Raw genomic sequence first — 15,274 nt, 5'->3', positions numbered from 1 at the left:
GCGCGTTTACCTACAGCAATCGTCTTTTTTTCATATTTTGCAGTAAGGTTTTATAGTTTAGCTACATAAATGCTGTATAAACAATATGTATATTTCACCTCCACTGGAGTTAAACATAACTATACTGTGAAACAGCTCTACTTTTAACACACGAATAAATATATTGTGAATTAAATTGTGGTTGGTGACGATAGTGAGTAATACGGAGTTCGAAGGTCTTGGTTTAACAGCATTTAAAAAGTCATTCAACTTCGACCTGGTGTATGATAAAGGCTGCAAATGAAATCCGACGTCATCAAAAGGAAACACCCAGTACGTCATTTAGTGACACCACCCACAGTTTTGACACAGGGAAAATGGCGACGAGTGTTTTACGGTTCTCCCTACGACCTAAAGTCGGGAACGCGGGCCTGCTGGGTCGTAACAACGCTTCGAAAACATCATATCTAAACAAGACGGCGCAAACCAGAAGTGCGGTTTCATCGTCGTCGGGGGCAATCCTACCGAAACCGGATAAAGTAAGTGTTTTGGGAGGCCGTCTTGTCAAAGCGAAGAAACATGACTAACCGGGTGGCGGAAACTAAGATATATGACATCTCCTTTGGCCAATCGCTGTGCTGATATGGGTCCACGTCGTCAAATGAGCCAATGAAGGCGTATTTACACAAATTAGAGGCAATACCAGGAAGTTCATTTTTTTGTCTAAAATATAATGGTGGACACTTAACGGACTCATTTCTGGAAATATGTTATTAAAATTGTTGAATGATGACTGTTATTCTTGATGAGCTTTAAAAAAAACGTTCTAAACAAATAGTGTCTTTTTTGCCCTATGCAATTTTTGGTCCAGCACAAATGTAATGCTTTCATAAGCATAAAATTGACTAATATACAGTACTATACGCCTTTATTGTTGCGTCAAGTGAATGTCATTTAATTCCCAAATATTTTTTTCACCTCGTGTTTAGATGACGAACAGGACGCACAGTACTGTTTGCTAGTTAATATTAACCTTCCCCCGTTTGATTTTAATTACTAAATTACGACCATGTGTAGTTAACATAATCCGATTAGCGCCCAAACACTAGTTGATATCATATGAAAAAAGCTTCACAGCTCATTGGATGGCACGTCACAATTCAGATGGAAACGGGCACAAAGCATACTGCGAAAGCAATCAAGTTTTGAATGAAAAGAAATGGAAATGTCTGCAATTACCTAGTCAATTACTTGACCTTAATCTGATTGAACATTCATTTCACTTTGTGAAGACAAAACCTAAAAAAAAAAGGCACTAACGAACATGGAGGAACCGAAGACAGCGGCTTCTGGTGATGTCTATGAATTTGAGATTTCAGGCTTTCCCTGATTTTCAAGAATTTTCAGCAAAGTATTAAACGATGACAATCTGAATAATGATTGTTGGTTTGTACAATTATTTTTGGTCCCTTAAAAAAGTGGAGCCACATATAAAATGTGTTGTAGGTCCTACATTCCTAACATGCTGTGGCACAGTGGTTGGGAATCGCTGTTTGAATAGAACAACGTAATGTCTGAGATGGAGTTTGAAATTTTATCATCATTTGCTCCATCTTTTAATTCTAACGTCTATATGTCCTCTTTTCCCTTGAGACGCCCTTTGGTCTCATTCGAATGACTGCAGTGGTGGTGCCATTCCTCTATGTGGGAACTCTGATCAGCAAGAACTTTGCCGCTCTCTTGGAGGAGCACGACATTTTTGTCCCGGAGGATGATGATGACGATGACTGAACTAATTTAAGACACGGTGATTTATGTGACCTTATGTAAGCCGTATACAATTTGTGCTATTTTACTTAATTGCATTGTATGATACAACTTGCCCTAACTCTTTTTTTTATTACGTACAGGGTGCATTGCTGAGGGGAAGAATATCATAAGGCAAAAGGAAAATGAGGAAGATGAGCGACACATGTCCTTCCTTCCATCCATCCACCTCTGCCCATCTCACTCCTCTGTCTTTTTGTGTGTCACCTAAACATCCATTTTGTAATTCGCTTATCTTCACAAGGGTCACGGGCTTGCTGGAGCCTTCACCTAAACATATTTCAATAATTCACATATCATGTGAAACTGACATAAAGGAAAGCATTCACTCTTGTTTGCATGTTTGCATCTTGTGAACTCAATTAAAGTGAGTCATTACAATATGAAAACGTGTCCTTGTCTTCGCATGGTGGTGTCACAAATTTTGTTGCATGACACAGTTGTTTTGTGTGGAATTTGCTTTATTTGTCTTTTACTGAGATTTCTCCTTGTTTCATTGCTTCAGTGTTCACAGCTCTCCCTCGCTCTGTCCTGTCGTGCGGCATCAACCAATGTCAAGTGTTCATTGAGAGAGTCCATCTCCAACCTGTTTCGGCACTTCAAGTCACTGAGCTCGACATAAGACTCCTTGTAGCGCTCATAGGCTGCCTCCTTCTCCTGAAAGAAAACATTTGAACAGTGGATTAGCCACTCCATGTGAATAAAATGTAGCATATATCCAGTGGCCACATCATTAGGTACATCTGCACAATTTCAAGCAAAATTCTGCTTTTAAAACATTCTTTAGTTCTGATTGTCATTTTCATATTAGTTCAAGCATATGTTACTTAAGATCATCTGCATTGGACAATTACTTTAAATTGTATTAGCAGTAGTTGGAGTCACACCATTACTATAGCAATAAAAATATAGTAACATTACATTACTCCCCCAACAACATTAAAGCAAAAAGTTCAGTCATGCAATAGTTGATACTGATCAACTCTTATGGCACCACTTTGTTTACTATTATGTAGAGCAAATATATTCTAAATGCAACAATAAACAATGAAAAACTGCATTATTATTGTTTAAAAGGCACAATTTCTATTACAGCTGTTGTCTTGGACCTCATTAGATTGTGCCGGTGTACCGATACACTGGGGCCAGTGGCGCGTCGTTTATATCCATACCTTCGTGAGAGACTGGACTTCACTTTGCAGGCAGCTGACCTGCCTCTTAAGAGAGTGCACTTCATTTTCTTTGGCTCTGAGCAGCGTCTGAAAGGCGAGAAGTTGAAGGCGCTTGATTGTGTTTTGGACTGAGGATGTGGAACAGCAGAATAAAAAAACAATGTGTGTTCCTTGAAAGCTACTTAATATACATACTCTAGATGTATTCTTTTTTTTTAATTTTATATTAGCAGGACAAAGTAGTTAATACTTGCACCAACTTGTATTAAAACTACAAAGTATTTTCCTTGCTGCAATCTTTTATAGCAGTCACAATCGCCAAAGAGTGGAATTTGACACTACACACACACACACACACACACACACACACACACACACACATACACACACACACTACACGAGTAACAAGAAAAGTAATGCTGATGAAAAAGGTACATTTATTAGATGGTATAAAAATACTGTAAAAACAATGATTCAGTACTGTGATGGACTACAATGATTTCAAGGGGTTCAGAGGTATTTCAACGAGTGCCCTATAAACGGATTAACAAAATAAATCCACCTTGATGAATGGGGATTTTATGCTTTTATGCATGGAGACAATATGGCGAGAATAAGATTCGCATTTCCCACCCTTTTGAGACGGTCCATTCGAGAGAGCTTCGCCGGTCAACCAGTAGATGGCAGTGTATACTGCTCAAAGGAACCAAACATGGGCAATTTAACAAGGCCGCGATGAAGAAAGGAGGCGTGTGATAATGATGCATCCGGGACTCATTACTGGGATGGAAGACAACACATTAAGCAAACTTGCTCAAACAATTTGTCTCTTTAAATTGGGTCCAAAATCCCTCGCGCCCATCTGCCAAATCCAAAACAAAATGCCTGGATGCGGTGGGATACACAGTACTTCCCTACAGTTTTTATGTAAGAGTCAAAATTGTGTAGGTTTGAATTTCACCACAGATTACTGCTGTCAATACCTCAACGTCTGATGCCACGTTGCCAAGGGATAGCACATCAGGTCGCTGTCCTGTGATGAAATAACGCATGCGGCTAATCTCTTCCGCCAGCTTGACTTTAAGCTCCTGCAAAAAAAAAGTAAATTACATGCTTTGATTGATGAGGTACAGTAATCTTGCACAATCAAATGGAGTGAATATAACTTAAATTGTTTAGTGCACTCTATTGAGGTATGGCCATTGACCTGGTTCTCTCTCCAAAGCTGTTGCAACTCTCTCTCTTTGCAGTCCAGATCATTTTCTCTTCTTTGGCCGCTCTGCTGGGTGAGGCTCAGCTGCAGACATTTCTCAGAGAAACGCTCAGACAACACATCCAACTCACTGTGCCACACGTCTACCGGCGGCCTGACAAACACAAATACGGCATTTGTACAGTTAATTGGAACATTGGAGACAGAGTGTCATGGTGAAAACATGATTCCTTACACATGTCCTCTGCAAGGTGCCTCCACGTGTGCGTCTCCGCCAGGTATCCGCCTGGCCTTCTCCAGCTCCTCTCTGTGGGCTGCTCTCAGAGCCCCCATGGCTGTAATAACAACATTTGCTCGTCAGAAAATGATTCCTGCCCTCATCCTCAAACATCACAAGACACGCCGATACACAGCTCACTGCCATCAGATTCCTGTTACCATGGAAGCTGTTCACTTTTTATGGCCAACTCACTGTCTACCATTTTGGGATGTATCAACCAGGATTGTAGTTGACAATCGGCAGGCATAAGCACGATAGACTTTTGACACAACCTTCAGCAGAAGCCTGACGCTCCTCCTCCAGCATTTTGTCTCTTTGTCCCTCTAACTCGCTGAGCTCTCTCTTGTGTTGCTCCTGCAGCTCCTGCACTTCTTTCCGATGGGCTGCTTCCATGGCCTCCAGCTGGGCCCCACAGGGGGCCCCGGGTCCACATGGACTGTTCACTTTTATCACTATGGCTGCGTAGTCTCTCTTCGTGCTCTCCATTTGCTTTCTCGCCTGGATGATGAAAATAGAGAGGATAAATGAAAGTACGAATGCAAGTCACTAGTAAGGGGAAAATTGCATCTTCACTTTAAAATGTTGTGAACCTAAGTGAGCAGGTCTAAGATATGAAACTCCAGCGCTGAAAATGAGTCCCACTTCAGCCCAGCAAGTAAGAGTGTCTCAATATACGTTGTCGTTTCCTCACCTCCTTCGTAAGGGCTTCGGCTGTGTTTGTTTGAACAGTGTGTGACCCGTTTAAAGTTGCGGGAGCCTTCCTCCAGCAGTCAGTTGGTGAACTGGTGACAAACGCTTCATCCTTATCAGTCCTTGACTGACAGGTCTGGGTGTCAACACGGGAATCAGAGGCCAGCCACGTGATCGTTTGATACGCCTGGACTCCGATGAGTGACTGCGCGCTCATGTCCTTAAATGACAGCCTCTCAAATTCCGTCCACTTCCTGCTGACCTCCGAGTCCATGGTGTCAATGACGGGCACAGGCACACTCCCCCTCTTCAGCTGCATGCAGTCCCACCGCCTGCCCACCTCGCTGAAGGGGACAGCGTCCTCAAACCACTTGTTCCTTTCTTCCAGCCGCTTAGCCCAATCGCGGTCCCAACCCTCCTCCTGTTCTTCTTTTCTCAGGGGGTCTGAGCTCACCTCCTCATGCACGTCCATGTCTGTTGGCAGATGGAGGCCTTCGGCTGTGCTGTTGGAACCTGCAGGCTCAAAGCCGGAGCAGGTGAAGCGAGCAACCGGTTGGCATGACGACGGGCCGAGGGAGAGGGGGTTCTCTTTCTCGCCGCCGCTTTCTGATTGGCTGAGGACAGAACGAGGAAAAGTAAAGGGGCTAATGTTACATATCAGAAGAAAGACAGAAGGGCTCGCTGCAGGCAGACCACCCAAATCTCTTTGATGAACTCGGGAGTTTCTGACTTCTTGCAACAAATAGATGACAATTTGACGAGATAATCTAATAACGCGCTTATGTTTAATTCACCTGAAAGAAATCCGCGATATATAGAAATACATACACCACGGTTGTTATTATCCCATTTACGGCACTTAAGATCTTCATCATTCAACATTAAAACCTTTATAATATATCAAAAATAGCACAAAATCAACAAATAACAAAACGATTGAAGAAAGAATGCAACAATGTGTACTCACGATGACAACGACGACGATGATGATGAAAATGCCGTAATACAGTACGTTCCTGTTTCAACACCGAAATGAAGGCGTAAAAAAATGGACAAACTTGTCATGTGTTGAAATCGACTGTCAAAAGTTCCGCCTGCATGAGCATATCACTGCGCTTTAACATCTCAACCCTTCTACATCGGTGACTTTTGTTTTTGTCAAGAACATGGCTGGCTGGCTACGTTTCTAATTTTGTATACCTGGGTGGCTCCACCAATGCTGTTTTGGAACTGAAGTGGAGACCTGTGTCAGGATGCCACTCCACTAATATTGCATTTTGTACAGAAAGGGAAAACGTTGAAGTGATTACCAAGGCGTGCAGCAGACTGACAAAACAATAACGTCGCTCTGATTTACTGACTCACAACATTTGGCTTATTTTCATGACGGTGGAGATTTAAACTCAAAACAAAATGTAGCAAAATGGTCGCAAAGGGCAAAAATAAAAAAAACACAAAAGAAAATCGACGCTATTCCGGGACTGTGAACCCAGAATGAGCGATGAAAGGGGTTTTACTGTTTTCATTATACTTTTCATGCTTTTGTGTATAGATTTTTCTGTTTTTGCCAAATGACAGTATATATATTTTTTAATTGCTTTCTTCTTGTTTGCGCTGTTTACATGTGTTTCTCCAAATTAGCAAACTATGTTCTTCAGTCAACCCCTCAGGGTATAAACGATGTATTTGGGGATTGGAATGTGATCTAAGCCATGTCAGAAAAGGCTTTTTTAGATTTTACAGCCTTTTTCCACAGGCTATTTTTTTTTCTTTACAGCCAGTTCCCAGTATGCAGCCACACTCACTGCGTGTTGTTCTGGATGGCCTGCTTCAGTAACGTCACCCAGTTCCGCCGCAATGTAGAGGTCACTGCAGAGAGAGTGAACACTGCCCTCTTTGTCTGGGAGTGATCAAAAGACCCAGCAAACCACACACACACACACACACACACACACACACACACACACACACACACACACACACACACACACACACACACACACACACACACACACACACACATGCCATTAAACAGGAAGCAGCCGAACATATAATAGATGCGAAACTGAGCAGGGTAATAAATGATGCTGATACTCTGGTACTTTGCGTAAGTCAATTAGCCAAGAAAAAAAAAGTACAATACTTGAATCCGGAGGCCAAAGTTTTTTTCCACATCCCAGTCCGACACATTGACACATGTGTATAAGTCAATCTCTCCGCCCAAGTCATCTGACTATCGCACAAGAAGAAAAAAAAAATAGAAGTCTATGAATTCATAGTGAAAACTTGAATTATGAAACTCATATGAATCGATATAGGCTGGGAATGGGTGTAAAACCCTGAAAAGAATGTGACTGATATGAAATGCAGTTAAAAGCACAACTATAAGAAAGCTCAAAGTCACTGTTGGGCAGAATACTCCTTTGTCCAAATTTGTCAATTTATATGATTTTATCTATTTTTTTCCTTTTTCTTCCTCCAAATGTCTATCTTTGGTCATTTTCCATCTGATCTGTTATTTGTACAAAGTATTGACCAATTTAAAATGTTGAAAATGTTTTTCCTCTCTTTGATGATGCACTGTTAATGGCTTAACAAACATGTCGTGTTTTTGGTTTCCTGAAAAGTGATGGTTTTGGCGATAAGAGGATTCTGATGCCAGTGATCAGTGGCCTCTTATGCCTTAAAATGTACCTCCTCAGCCTCGGGGTCTCTGTAATATTTCAGCGACTCATCATCCAGAACAAACCAGTGTTTCCTCCACTGTGGAGAAACACCAAATTTACATCCAGTGATTTGGTGGCAATCGTACAAAATCAATGAGACATTTCACAAGAATTGCCCCCCCCAGCCCCCCCCCCAAACAAACAAACATGTCTTTACCTTGTCATTTTCATCCAGTCGAGACATCCACCCCTTCAAAGTGGCAGGCATCTGCAAAAAGAGGAGGAAAAGGAACTATGATAAAGCATTTTGTTGTGGTTTCTGTGTCAGTGATGACAGATAAAACCGACATGACACTTCTAGCGAAAGCAGAACAAAGCTTACAAGAACTTAAGTACCATACTTCTTCATATGGTGTGAGGGAGGGTTTGGTTTATAAGGGATGTAATAAATAATAATAATAATAAGTTTTATTATTATTATAATAATTATAAATCGAGAGTTCAGCTTTACAGATGCCATGTCTGCTCTGTAAGTGGTAAAGTTTTGGAGCATGAAAGCATGCAAAACAGAACAGACTGCAAAGAGTGAATTTAAGCATATTTAAAAAAAAAAAGATCTTCCCTATTAAAACTTGAACAAGAGAATTAAAAAAAGAAAAGATACCGGTACTCACAATGGTGATGGTATCCAATGTAAGAGTGCGAATCCATGAAATTGGAGGTGAAATGAAAAGGTTTTTAACACCCATTTTCTTGTTGAAACGAATGGCTGTGTTACTTCAATAATTCTTCAGCACTTCAAACTTTTATGTGGCGACACAAAAAACTTTAGACTGCAATTAATGCGTCTTTTAAGGCAATCATCCATCATGCTGTGTGTGTGTGTGTTGCCTCAGCTATTTCTGTCATGAGGCTGCAGCATCTCCCAGTCTATTGATAGAGGCAATAAATAAACGTTCACGGTCTAGAGCAGTGGCATGTGGGCAACACTCAGTGACCCTAGTTTAATTTTTTAAAGTAAAAAGATTAGTTGTTTGGAAAATGGATGCCTGGGAAAATGTTTACTGGAGCTTATCAGTTTAAAGTTGCAATAACAGTGTTCACCATTAGATGGCAGCCATCACTTCAGAACACCTCCAAACCCAAGTCTTCTGCCATCCTGGCTAGAAGCCAGGACCAAATTCATGAAAAATTGTGGTAAAAGGTAAAATTGGAAGCAGATTATATGTTCACTGAATTTGAACACAAACCTGTCTGCCAAGTTTGTTTCCAGAGATACTTTGGAATGAATGAATGAACACTTTGTTCCACATACACCGATTCAAGGGCTTCACCTTTGTCTGTGGACCGTCGGGAAGCCTTTGTTCCGTCATCTTTGCAGATCTCTGCTCCCCACTTTGCCTGTCTGAACTCTATGAGGGAACGACCACAGTGTGAAACAGTCGGTTGATGTTTTGGTCCAAATAAAGTAATAAAATGGCACCTGTGTACGGAGAGATGCTGTCGACTGTCTTTGTAATAATCGACCATTCTGAGAGTCCTTCTCTCTCCTGTCTCTCACTCGTTCTCTTCCTCGACCTCTCTCATCCGACGCAGAATTCCAACTGTAGAATTCGGCCTGAGGTTGATGGCTTCACAACAATTGCATATTTTGGTAGTAATTACATTGTCACTCGGATTAAATGTCATTAAATTTTGTGCCCCCAACGAAACCATCGAACAATACTCTTTAAAAATATATTGAAATTAACACTGTAAATATATAATTAATGGACGATTGTGCTGACAGTACAGTATTCGTACAGGATGAAATATATTGAGCTTTACAAACTTTGATGCAACCTTAATTTCAAACACAGTGAAAAGTTAGTCAGTTAACATCAATATTTGATAGCGACACGCTAATGAAGTAATAGATACAAGAGAGTTTAAAGGTTGAACTTATCAAAGCTAATCTTGAGCTAAGTAGCCTGTTTAAGATGACATTTTTATATGCAGTACACCATTTATAAAACATTTATACATGTAACACAAGAATGAAAACTGGCCCAGAATTTAGGGTCATGTTGATCATTTCTGGTACACCGTCTATTTCGGATAAGTCACTCTGAAATGAATACATTGCCATAACTACAATTCCAAATGCTACTTTTAGTTTGACTAATATTTCCGTTCAAAGTTTTAAACAACAATCTTTTTGCTTTTGTAATCTTCCACCCCAACCAAGCAAACATTGTTTGTCTTATGGCACAGCAATGATGTTCGACTAACCTTTGAGTCCGGAACCTTTGGTCTCTACAAGGACTTGGACTCTGGTTCCTCCTCCTCAGACCCGGATAATCGTCCTCTGTCTCGACGTGGATTGTTGGAATGTCAGCCAGTACTATGTAGTCTTCCATTGTCATTCCCACCTCAGATTTCAGATTTTAAGAGTTAGAAAAGCGGGATCATTCAACACCCCAAATGTGTTGACCACTTTTGGAGTGTTATTCTTAGTTGAGAGTTATTTTGTATTATACGCTTCACTGGCCACATTGTAAGGTCTGTATAGCTGCAGAGTCTAATGAAAACCAATATCTGAGTTATATTCTTATTTATGTCTTTGTAGTATTAAGCAGATATTAGACACAGCAAACTACGACCACAATAACATTATCCATCTATTTTTTAATACTTCTTGTCCTTGTTACTTCTGATAATACTTGTTGTATACACTGTGCAGGGGTGTCTAATATTGTGGCTGGTGGTGAACTAAAACTTTACCTCCTCAAGCTCTTGTGCAGCCCTCTTGGGTTCAGAGAGGAGCAAGGCCTCCATGCCTCTCCTCACGCTACTCCTGCTTCTGTCACCACTGATCTTGGTATTCCCCACACTGAAATTGTCCGTTTCCGTGATGGCAACAAGTGGTGGTGATGCACCAGGCCCCTGGTGATCTGCACCACGTCTCGAAGCAGAAGAACCACACGAGATGGGAATGCTGAGCACAGACTGTGAGGATCCCTGCCAGGAGCCATGGGAGGCACTCGCTCTGCTGTCTCTCGAGGATGGCTGTCTCTGTGAGATGCGGCTGTGTGAGCCATTTCTGGATGGAGACCCTTCTCTGGTTTGAGGAGATCTTTGGGATCCCCCGTCTGTGTTCTGTTGAAATGTTGAGGAGGAAGAGGCGCGGCGGGAAATGGACTCCAGATTCCTGTAGAGCCTCTCAGAGTCTAAACTATGTTTGTTGGAAGCTCGCGATGGGATTTTAGATTCTCGGCTACATCCTCCCCGTGCTTCATAGCCTCCATTCTGTGAAAAGAAGGACTCTGTGTGCTTGTGAGAAGGTGTCAGTCTGGATGGTGACCCCGTTCGAGAGGCAAAGGAGCCCCGTCTACGTGATGGACTGGACCTGCTGGATGTACGCTCAGAGGTTGCGTGTGAGGGAAGGTTAGAAGAGCCATGAGATTGCGTCTCACTTCTGGAGAGGGAGCGCATTCGGGGGTCTGATCTCTTGTGTCTGTCTGGGCTCATTGAGCTATGACGAGTTGGAGAATTCCTCAACGACTCAGTACCTCTTCTAAAATTGGAGTGGTATGAGTACCTCTGAGGGGATTCACTTCTCCAAGTGTCCTGCATGTACGTTTCAGGGTTTCTTCTCTGGGAGGGAATACCGAGATTGACGTTCCTATATGGGACAGAGGCTTTGGGCTCAGGAACGTAGTTGTTGGGTAGCGGGTGACCCCTCTCATAGTAACGATAAGACCTTTTGTTGGCATCCTCCGCCAGATGTTCACCATCAGTTCTTTGTTCTGGAGAGAAGTAGCCACTCTCCTGTTCCCTGACTCTTCTGGACTCTGAAATTCAAACAAACTTAAGATAATCAGATTTAAATCACTGGCGTTAGAATGGGGCAAGATGCTGCAAATTGGCCTGTAATATTCAAGTTCTTGAGCAGAAAGAAGAGCTCAATTGCGACTCAAACAGTAAAAAGACCAAAAAAAGTAAGTCCAAGATCTGCCTCAATTCAAAGTTGCACCAAACTGTAATGATTTCTTTCTCGGTACATGTACCGCCACGCCTTCACAAAGTTTCTTTGAAAACGGCTCTGCAGTTTTGACATATTCCAGAAAAATTTTCAACCAACAACCAAAAACCAATTTAAAACCAATCAACGTCGCTTTTGTGCTCTGACTTATCAAATTTGGTATAGTTCCACCTAATAACATACATGCTAATGCTGTAAAAGATCTTGAGTGGAAAACAGTTTTGCTTCTTCTGTAGTACAGATGTTGTGCCGAGTGACGCAGAGTGACCTGAAGTTCTGCGGGATCTGTTCCTGCCTCGCCTCTCGTCCATCCAGGGACTCCCAGCACCTCGAAGTGGAGAAGGGTCCATCCGGGTCATATCTCCGAGGGTGACACAATTCCTCTCTGAATTTGGGGAGTTGCTCCTCTGTGGACTTTCTGAATTATTTTCAGAGCTGGAAAAAGAGGGGTGAAGGACATTTAAGACAAGCAGATGAAGCAAACAGATTGCCAAATTAAACTAAGCATGATAATCAATCTACAGGAAAGCCACAGGGCAAGTTTTAACATAGCTATTATATTGGATCTCATTATATCATGCGGGTATGCTCAAAAGTAGAAGAGTCAATTAAGCAGTTGGTTGCGGCAACTTTAGCCCCGAAGAGCTACTTCGTCCGGCTCTTCAGGAGGATTCCTGAGGTGTTACCAGGACGATTAGGAGACACTGTAGTCTCTTCACCATGTCCTGGATTATCCCCAAAGACTCTTCCCAGTGAAGATGCCCAGTACACCTCACCAGGGAGGCGTCCAGTAGGGATCCAAAGGAAATTAGTATGCAACGGTGTTTTTTTTTTTTTGGTACAAATTCCATCTCAATTATCTTATACTTTTCCTTGTAGAAACCCAAGTGCACTGAGAAAACATAAAGTACCTTCTCTTTAAGTCTACAAAGTGTTTGCTGCTGCGGACGTAAGAAAACAGGACGTATGTAACGTGTCACCTAGATTGTGTGTCAGTGTCACAGATATCAAGTTCGCACTCAGGGCTCAGACTGCGGCCAAGACTCCATTCGTAGGTCCAAGCATCTCTGATGTCATCACTGCTGGCGCTTGAATTCACCTCAGACAAGACTTGCTCATCATCACCCAGCTCCTGAAAAATAAGAAAAAATAGGACACAACCAGTCAACCCAATCACCAATATGGAAAAAATGATGAAGTTTGAAGTTGATCTGAAAGAACAGACTGATTTCATTGTTTTGGTCTGACTTAAATTCCCCATTCTTTGATCACACAGCACATTTACAGTTACCCAATTAGTTATGTCAACAATTACAGCAAGTGTAGCAGTTATGCCAATAATGACCAGCACAGAAATGTGACACAGCAGAGAAAGATTGAAAACAATGAAGTGCAAGTTTACACTACAACATTGAAATTAATAATTGTACACTACGATAATGCAAGTTGCACTCACCGTCACCGCTACCATTCATCCAAAGCAGCGTCTGCCAACTATTAATACGCTCTTCATTCGTTGAGCAAAGCTAACACGTCGACTGCACGCCGGACGTAACACAAGCTAGTCCCCGTTCACCCTCATCATTATTTTATTTCTCTTTTGCATTGCAAGTACCGCCTACATGACTCTTTTCCCGGCCATATCTTGATCCCTTTTGTTGCCTCAACACTCCTTAGTGGACCTCAAAAGTGACTTTTGATCTCCGCCTCAACCTTCTCTAGATTTTTCAGGCCTTTCTACCTATGAATGAAATCACTATACAGTCACAACTTAGCGGTATTCCTAATGTCGTGGAAGTATGTGCATGTGTCACATGGCTGTCTCTCATTACAACAGATTCTCTGTGCTCCCTATGACCCATCAAGAATTAATCATCCAGATTCAAACAGCACCTTGCTGTTTCTCTTGGTTGAGAGTCTTATTTCCCTGTCACGGACATTGCCCAAATTTTGATTGTATGTATGCGCCATAGTCTTTCAGGAACCTATGCCTAATACACATCCAACTCTCTCGAGTTAAAGTCCGCCACTTTTTGCAGTTCAGATCAAAAGTGTCATGTACACACCCGCTCTTGTGACGCATCGGTTGGTGCCGTGTCAAGGTGCATATGACCTGGCCGCAGGCAGGCGCTGCAACGAGACGGGTCAAAGGTGTTGGGCTGGAAATGCCGGCAATAGCAGTCCTCAGATGGTAGAGACATGTCGCCTGTGATCATCCGGCATCTGCCATTGAGTCATTATTAAAATGCGATTGAGCTTTCGGTTCATGTGTGGATGTTGGGAGACTCTTAAGCATCATGAGAATAACAAGTATTATTGGAACATTTTAATCTTAACTCTTGTTGATCAGGCAAGATATACAATATTAAAGGATACAAGTAGACACAACAAGAGCATACTGTATTTGGAATCATTTAGAAAGGTTAACTTGCATCTCTGATTGAAAAAGGTCATCAACCAGCGTTAAACAAAGTCTATGTTAGCAACATGTGCGACACTCTTCTTTACCTTCTTCAAAACCTTGTTTCCCTTCCAGAGTAGTTGGCTTCAGGTTCCAACGGATTGTATGTTGTTCTGGTACTTTGATGCATTGTTCCCTGGTTGAGTTCTTTCAAGCTAAAGTTGATTGGTCCTCACATGGGCCCACATGGTGACTGTGTTGTATCCGATACTTTAGAATGTTGGACTGCCTGACAGCTGCCTTATGGAGCAGGAGAAGTTGCTACACAGATGGTTGCCATGACAGTGAATCAGCATGGAAGTGAAATAAAAGACAATGGCACCATCTGATCCTCGAACAGAGCAGACCACTACAATCAGTAGAAATTTGGGTAAGGCCTTTTATCTGAGAGTGCACAATGACTGGCCAGGAATTGCAAAACATAAGTCATTAAGCAGTTTAGCAAGCAGTGATGTTAGAAGAGTCACGATCTACGCTATTAATAGCCCTTACTTGCCATTATACTGTATTAACTACACCATAATATTGCTCAGTATTGTTTAATATGGTTGCAGTGGTGTAGACTTGCACAGACCAAATCATCGTTGTTTTGGTATGATTGCCTTGGCCTACAAGAAAAATGTAAACTGTCTTGACCTAAAACCATAATTAAAATGTAACTTATATTTTCACGGGGGCAGGTGGGGATAAAGTAAGAAAACAGTTTTGGACATGTCCGAATTGATTAACATGTTCAACCGAATCAATTACAGGATGTTGAAATAGTTAAATGATATATATACGTGGGCAGTTCGGTGATCCAGTGGTTAGCGTGTCGACCTCACAGTACAGAGGTTGTGGGTTCGAGCCGGCCTTCCTGTGTGGAGTTTGCATGTTATCCCCGTGCCTGTGTGGGTTTTCTCCGGGTACTCTGGTTTCCTCCCACATTGCAAAAACATGAATGGCAGGCTGATTGGACACTC

The 15,274-nt window shown here is 42.0% G+C and overlaps 2 protein-coding genes across 3 annotated transcripts; one reads left to right on the top strand and one right to left on the bottom strand.

The window, feature by feature from the left end:
• The first annotated feature begins 149 nt into the window (after positions 1–149).
• LOC147200186 (essential MCU regulator, mitochondrial-like) lies at positions 150–2,195 on the top strand. 2 transcript variants are annotated; one of them, XM_086119649.1, is made up of 3 exons: positions 150–518; positions 1,633–1,786; positions 1,890–2,195. In XM_086119649.1, the coding sequence occupies exons 1-2, from the start codon at positions 264–266 to the stop codon at positions 1,768–1,770; spliced, it is 393 nt and encodes a 130-aa protein (XP_085975775.1). In that variant the 5' UTR covers positions 150–263; the 3' UTR covers positions 1,771–1,786; positions 1,890–2,195. The 2 variants fall into 2 exon arrangements, with proteins under 2 accessions (XP_085975775.1, XP_085975774.1); XM_086119648.1 differs by having other exon boundaries at positions 1,633–1,805.
• A 51-nt stretch (positions 2,196–2,246) lies between these two features.
• On the bottom strand, positions 2,247–14,052 carry LOC147200185 (uncharacterized). The gene is made up of 18 exons (XM_086119646.1): positions 13,918–14,052; positions 12,832–12,983; positions 12,120–12,286; positions 10,591–11,660; positions 10,099–10,238; positions 9,311–9,458; positions 9,162–9,239; positions 8,045–8,095; positions 7,856–7,924; positions 7,305–7,394; positions 6,967–7,061; positions 5,163–5,775; positions 4,744–4,969; positions 4,427–4,526; positions 4,186–4,345; positions 3,962–4,066; positions 2,979–3,065; positions 2,247–2,463 (listed from the first exon to the last, which is right to left on the bottom strand). The coding sequence occupies exons 1-18, from the start codon at positions 14,050–14,052 to the stop codon at positions 2,308–2,310; spliced, it is 3,642 nt and encodes a 1,213-aa protein (XP_085975772.1). The 3' UTR covers positions 2,247–2,307.
• Positions 14,053–15,274: the final 1,222 nt, after the last annotated feature.

The sequence above is a fragment of the Hippocampus guttulatus genome, chromosome 9 (genome assembly GCF_054856545.1).
Source record: "Hippocampus guttulatus isolate MCC_2025c chromosome 9, RoL_Hgut_1.0, whole genome shotgun sequence".
NCBI classification, from domain to species: Eukaryota; Metazoa; Chordata; class Actinopteri; order Syngnathiformes; family Syngnathidae; genus Hippocampus; species Hippocampus guttulatus.
Note: the sequence above shows the minus strand (reverse complement) of the source record. Positions and strands in the feature narration are given on the sequence as shown.

Coding starts and splice junctions, on each gene's coding strand:
- LOC147200186 (XM_086119649.1), top strand. CDS start 264: ATGATAAAGGCTGCAAATGAAATCCGACGTCATCAAAAGGAAACACCC. Junction 519..1,632: donor TCCTACCGAAACCGGATAAA/GTAAGTGTTTTG, acceptor TTTTCCCTTGAG/ACGCCCTTTGGTCTCATTCG.
- LOC147200185 (XM_086119646.1), bottom strand. CDS start 14,052: ATGTCTCTACCATCTGAGGACTGCTATTGCCGGCATTTCCAGCCCAAC. Junction 9,459..10,098: donor CAAAGGTTCCGGACTCAAAG/GTTAGTCGAACA, acceptor ATTGTTGTGAAG/CCATCAACCTCAGGCCGAAT. Junction 7,925..8,044: donor GACTGGATGAAAATGACAAG/GTAAAGACATGT, acceptor GTTTCTCCACAG/TGGAGGAAACACTGGTTTGT.